This window comes from Astyanax mexicanus, chromosome 8 (genome assembly GCF_023375975.1).
Source record: "Astyanax mexicanus isolate ESR-SI-001 chromosome 8, AstMex3_surface, whole genome shotgun sequence".
Taxonomy (NCBI): domain Eukaryota; kingdom Metazoa; phylum Chordata; class Actinopteri; order Characiformes; family Acestrorhamphidae; genus Astyanax; species Astyanax mexicanus.
In genome coordinates, this window is record NC_064415.1 from 32,178,416 (window position 1) to 32,185,254 (window position 6,839).

The 6,839-nt window shown below is 33.8% G+C and overlaps 1 gene segment (V, D, J or C); it reads right to left on the minus strand.

The window, feature by feature from the left end:
- Positions 1-707: 707 nt before the first annotated feature.
- On the minus strand, positions 708-6,582 carry LOC103033475 (Ig kappa chain V region K29-213-like). The segment is given in 4 exon segments: positions 708-1,133; positions 2,134-2,241; positions 2,588-2,938; positions 6,573-6,582. Coding segments are annotated over 4 exon segments (474 nt in total).
- Positions 6,583-6,839: the final 257 nt, after the last annotated feature.

Here is a 6,839-nt window from a genome sequence, read left to right on the forward strand (position 1 = left end):
AAAAAATAAATAAAAATAGAGTGAAGAAAGTTGCCTTGAAATTGTGAGTTTTCTAAACTTTTTCATTTTCACAGTGTACAGATTTACAATTTACAATACAATTAAATTAAATTTACTTTTTGTGCAGTTAACCTAAACATATCTGCTGATGGTGAGAGTTAAACTGAAAAATAATACCATATGTAAAAATACTTTTTTGGATCAATGTAATTCTACAAGAAACTGACACATCTCAGAAAGTCTATTGCAAACTGTTGCATTGGCGCAAGGCTTTATTTATTTATTTTTTTTAATTATTTTTATTTTTTTACATTTTATTTTTTATTAGAGTGTGGTAGCCAGGCTGTCAAACATGCCAAAGCATCACAAAGCAAGTTATCTGACTACCAAACAATGGAGGCGACAATTAATGGGATTAAAAGTGAGCAATGAGAGAAAAAAAAATATAAATCAACAAATTAAAGAGTGTAAGTCAGAAAGAGAGTGAATTTGTTATTTGGGGCTTGTCATTTTTTCATCATTTTTTCAGATCTGATTTTACAAAGTAAAAATACAACTACTCCAGAGAGAATGTATGTAAGTAAAAGTTTCTTTTTATTCACTTAAGTAAAATATAAACATTCATGATACTAAAAGTATTATAAAGTAAAAAAAAAAAAAAAAAAAGCATTTATTTAAAAATGGCTTCTAAGTTCATGATTTCTCATAAAAATGTTTTATTTTTTGGCATTACTAATGGACACAACTCGAAACAGATGCAATAACAGCAGTAACATCTGCCTGCTTAGAAACTGTATGATCAAAAAACAGCGTAATTTACATGTAAAAGTAATATGTCTGTTTAGAAAATGTGATTAAGTTACGTATAAAACATTACAGTACATATTTAAGCACAGTTACGACGTGCTGAAAAGTTATGTTACCTGCCACCACTGATTACAAGTACTTCGTTTGTGTAATAACATTTTCCAGATTGACTAAAGTCCTATATTACCCAACACTGGATATTCCTCACTTCAAGCTTTAGTAATTTAGTAAAGTCAGTAATAAATGACATGGGAGTGCACTTCAGAGTCTGTAATCTCAGCTGTTTTTTCGGTAAAACCCGCTACAGCAAATTTCAACACTTCAACCTGCAAAAAAAAAAGAAAAGACAAAGGTACTTAACGGGTGTCACTAATAACTAACTGAGCAAAATTTGATTTTCTAGCTTTAGTTCGCAAAAAAAAAAAACAATAATAATAATAACCTGTTTTTCCTTAATTTCAAATTCTGTAGAGGAATATTAAAAATAAATAAATTACTCAAACTTGCATTTTTGCATAATTGAAACATTTGTAAGAAGTTTCCTGACGTTTTTGTTCAATCAAAAGATTTTGTTGATTTTCTAAATAAAATTAAGTAAAGAAAAAAACACTTTAAGATACAGTTTCCCAATGTGTTTTTTTTTTTTTTTTTTTTTGTAATTTAACATAGTATGTATAACCCTACTTTAAGATTAGAAATTAAGAGAATAAATAGTATAGAAATTAGAAGTAGTATAAACTGAACACTGAAAAAACACATTTTACATGGGTGGCCCAAACTTTTGTAAAATATATTTTGGTTCCACTTTATAATAAGTGTCGCTAATAACTGTGTAGTTACACATTAACAATCTATGTAATAACATTATAATTAATGTTAAATTATGCATTGTTACAGAAGGATTACAGTTGTACAGGTTCTGTAATTACACATGGATATCAGTGTCAGTTAGACATGGAATATTTTCTCCACATTCCTGTGATAAAATCTGAATTATGACTCTTATTATTCAAAAACAATCCAATTTAGAAACAGAAGTTTATACGCACAATATATTACACATACATTTTTTTAACACGCTGACATGAAAAATTCACTCACCTTATTACACACAAGTCAAAATTGACATTGACAATTGTTTAACCTATAATTATTTAACCTTCACAACTGTAATACATCTGAAACAATGCATACTTCACCAGTAGTTACATTGTTATTACTGTAATTATCAATGTCTAACTAAACAGTTATTAGACATATTTATTAAAAAGTGGGCTCTATTTTTATATATTGGACATATTAACAGTTTTGATTAAAACATCCTACCTTTTTGATGACTGCCGTGTAATTTTACGCACAGAAGCAGAACCATGACCGTGGATATGGTGGTTGTTGTTGCCAGAACAAGAATGATTTGGACCAAAACACCATTATCTGTAATAATTAGAAAACATAACTAAAAAATTGTGATTGTGATGCAGCACAAAACCAAAAATATATACATTCTAAACATGAGAACAAAATAAAAATGAGCAGCAAAAATTTTCCAATTACCCTTAGCTGGGTCATTTATTTACTATTGTAATTTAATTTTAAGTAATTTTAATTGTAACATGTTGTGTTTAAAAAAATCTCCAAATAAAAAAAATATATATATTATTTTGACACTGCGGCTTTATAGTTACTCACTGAAAGAGCTTTTTTTTCTTCTAGTTGTATTTTGAGAAAAAAAAAAAGATTGTTGGGCTCATTTTTTATTATTAAAAATAGATTTTCTTACCTTCAAAGTCCAGTTTGGTTCCTTTTCCAAAGATGATGTGTCCACATGCAGCTACAGCACAGTAGTAAGTTCCAGCATCAGAGAGGCTGAGGTTGTTCTTGGGGAGTTTGTAGATACAGCTCTGTGTAGGAGAAACAGTCTCAGAGCTTTTCTTACACTGATCACTCCTGTTTCCATGAGTGAAGATGATTCCTGGATCAGATTCTCCTGATCCGTGTCTGAACCAGTACACACTGTGATCTCCTGCAGAGTTATCTGTGAGTATTGAACACTGCAGAGTTGTATCTCCTCCCAGTTGAACTGGATCTGATACGGGAGACTGGAGAACAGTGTAGAGACTTGAAGGTGCATCTAAACAATACAAAAGAAACAGTTTTGTAACATGAAAAAGTCCACTGTCTCAAAATAGATAAACTTTTTTAATATATAGCACTAACCTTTAACAACTGAAACTTTCCAGTCTCCTACAGCAACATCTGTATAATGAATAACTGCACAGTAATACGTAGCTGAATCTGATGGTTCTGCATTTGAGATATTCAGAGTAAAACTGTTTGTTTCTCTCAGTGCAATAAAGCGATTACTCTTATCAAAACCATTATGATATAAAACTGGGTTGAAGTGATAACCCGAGGCAATGAGGAGAGGCTTTTTTCCTGGAGTTTGTTGGAGCCATGCAGCTGTTGAAGCAGTAGATGATGAGAAAATGCAGTTCAGACTGATATTTCCTCCATACGGAACATAATGATTCCCATTCAGAGAAACAATGTCTATCGTTAAAGCAGCACCTAAACAACAACAACAACAAAATAAATGTAGCTTTTTTGGTACCACTTTAAAATAAGATTACCTTTATAAAGGGTTTATAAATGGTTTACAATTAGTTAATTAATGGTTACTAATTAAGTTGTAAATTCCTTAAAAATCATTAATAATCAGTTTTAACACATATGTAGAAAGGGCAACAATGACCTGTTTTTTGCCAAATAGTGAATCCACAGCCATCTATACTGTTGCCCTTTCTACATATGTGTTATAACTGATTATTAATGATTTTTAAGGCATTTACAACCTAATTAGTAACCATTAATAAACTAATTATAAACCCTTAGTCTTATTTTAAAGTGGTACCGCTTTTTTTTTGTTAAAATAAAGGTTTATTTGTAAATATTACTCAATAATTTCAAAATTAATAAATTAATGAATAAATAATGTCCTACCCAGTGCTGTTGAGAGTAAAAGAGTTACACAAATCCCAATCATTGCAAAACTCTTCAAAATGATTTTTCTCCTGAAAAAAAGAAGAAGAAAACGCATTCTGTTTACACTATATAAACACTATTGTACATAATTTATATAATATTCTATGAGAAATTACATGCATTCCAGTCAATTGAGAGTTGAGTTCTTTCTGCAAGCTTACTTACAAATTTTAAAGGTCCGTTTGAAGGATCCTCAATGCGTAACTAATGAGTGTTTCTCTTTCTACCCAAGCAGTTTTATAGGTCCATGCTGACAGCCGATTGGCTTAAATTACAGGATGTTGAAGCTGCCCCCCACCAATGGGCATAAGTTTAAAATTTAATATGGAAATAATTTGGGCTGGGTTATAAACTGGGTTTGGCCAAAGCGAAAAAAGACTAACAACAGAATTAAACAAGCATTAACAGTAGAAAAAAACCAGGTTAGCACATGTTAGCATGGTTTGAATATTATACAACTATAAAAAAACATTATTACCAATATTATAATACTATAATTTCAAATGCTACTTATGCTGGCCAATGACTCTGAACATCAGAAACTGAGCAAAATAAGACAACCTATATGCCTATATGCACACAAACAAACATGTTACATACATTTAAAGACCTAACATTTTGGTTAGGGATGTTTTTTTTTTACCATTTTAAAGAGGTAAAATCCCTCAGAAGCAACAATGGTCAGAGGTTAAGCAGTCGGTGACAAACTGTCTAAAAGGTATGGGATAATTTCAGAAAAATGTTCCTCAAAGTAAAATTGTGAAGACTTTGGATATCTCACCCTTTTACAGTACATACCTCTAAGCAAAGGGCAATACTGACAGTTTAATACTGGATGCTAGTGATCTTCAGGCCCTCAGATGGCACTGCATTAAAAAAACAGACCTGATTCTGTACTAGAAATCACTCCATAGTATCAGAAACACTTCCAGAAAGCATTATCTCGCAACACAATTCTCCATGTAATCCAGAAATGCATTTTAAAGCTTTTTCATGCCAAAAGAAAAAAACAAAACAGAACCACAGCCTTCTTCTTTGGGCTTATTTAAAATGTAATTTGGCAAATTGGATTTTTTTTTGGAACCATAAATGCTGGTAGACTGAGATTCTGGTGTTGTTGTCCTGCACACTGCATGAGATCACTCAGGTTTGCTGACGGTGGAATAGGTGAATGCCAGTGTTTTTGATGCCTCCGTGTCTATGTTACCTTCTGGCTCTCTTCCTATAGTTAGGCTGTTTTATTCAGATCTGCCTGAGTCATTAGTAAGAGTCAAGAGGCTTTTATTGTCATTATATCTGAGTACAGGTACACAGTGTAATGAAACTACCATCCTCCGAAACCAACACAGTGCAACATAAAACTATAACACTACAATAAATACAGCAGATGAGACAGTCTAACAGACAGGACAGTGCAGTACCGATACGTTATAATGAAATATGCAAAGTGAGGATAAGTTGCAGAGATGTGTAACATATAGGACATATATGGTCACAGCAGTTACTGAGGTAGAGAGTTTATAGTTTTTTGGAATGAAGCAGCAAATATTGCTGATAGGGATAGAGATGTTTCAGTTCTAGTGTGTGTGTGTGTGCGTGTTTGTGTGTGTGTGAAGAGTGGAGGGGGGGTACAGTTCAGTTCTGTGTGAGTGTGTTGGGTGTTAGATGGTGGAGTGGGGTTCAGCTCTGTCTCTGTGTGTTGAGGAGTCTGACTGCCTGGTGGAAGAAGCTGTTTCAGTGTCTGGTAGTGGGGGCTCAGACGCTCCAGTATCTTCTGCCGGACGGCATCAGAGCGAAGAGTCCGTGTGAGGGATGGGTGGGGTCTTCCACAATGCTGGTGACTTTGCAGATGCAGCGTGTGGTGTAGATCTCGATACTCTGTTAATATAACATTTTCTCTGTGCTACATAAATCCAGTCAAAACTAATTCCATCTCTCTACCATCCTCAGAGGTACTGACTGCCCTCCTGTCTGGCCTGACACTGATAAATGTTTGAAAAATGAATGTATTGTGTGTGTGTTTATTGTAAAGATCAAATAAATGCAGCACCTGACCACACTGGCACAATGGAGTGAGCCCTGCCACACTGACCATTTTTAAATTCTTCTTCAAAAGAACAAATTACAATTTTATTATTTAAGTTTGACACTCAGATTCTCTTGTCACCTGTTCAGCCAAACTGATGGAAGTTTCTGGAAGTCAGGCATCTTCGTCACCTATCATAGATCAGTTTATACAAACTCTTACTAGATATTCAAACTGCTATATTAGACACATGTAGATGTATAATGACTTTTTAACATAAATTTTTAATAGTTGTCTGACCAGAGGAGGATGGGTTTCCCCTTATATATTAGCTTTGATAGTACATGTGACAGTACATGTAACAGTACAAGGTACTTGTGAGCCCTGGTTACTACCTCCTCCACCTCTGAGAGAGTTTTACCTTGCCTTCATGCTCACTGGAGTATGTAGAAAAGTAATGTTATTTTATTCTTTATTCTGTTTATTGTTGATATAAAACCTGGATTTGCAGGTTTGCTGCAGCGTGTCCGTGTGTGTATGTGTGAAACAAGTGAGGGTGTACGAGCGCTGAGGCGCACAGTGCACACACCGCTCCTGCATGGCTGAGATAGGATTGGGCAGCTGACTCTTAACTGTTGTCTGGGTTTAAATCTGTCAGTGGTGCAACTGTATTTCGCACCACACACCAAAAATGTACCTGAACACATCTCACTTCCAGAGCACTACACCAATCAGTGTAGATTTATTCAGAAACTCAGATAATTGTCAACGACGTGGCCGCAAGGCATGAAAATAGATAGTTGACAGAGTGTAAGATGGCAATAAGCATTTTGACATGCCTAGTGCAGGGTGTAAGACAGGGCCCTTTAAGTGACTGTGGTCAATCAGCACTAAAAAGTAAAAAAAAAAAAAAAAAAAGCTTTTTTTGGATTTTTAAAAAACTTTTTTTGAATAACTGTTTGAC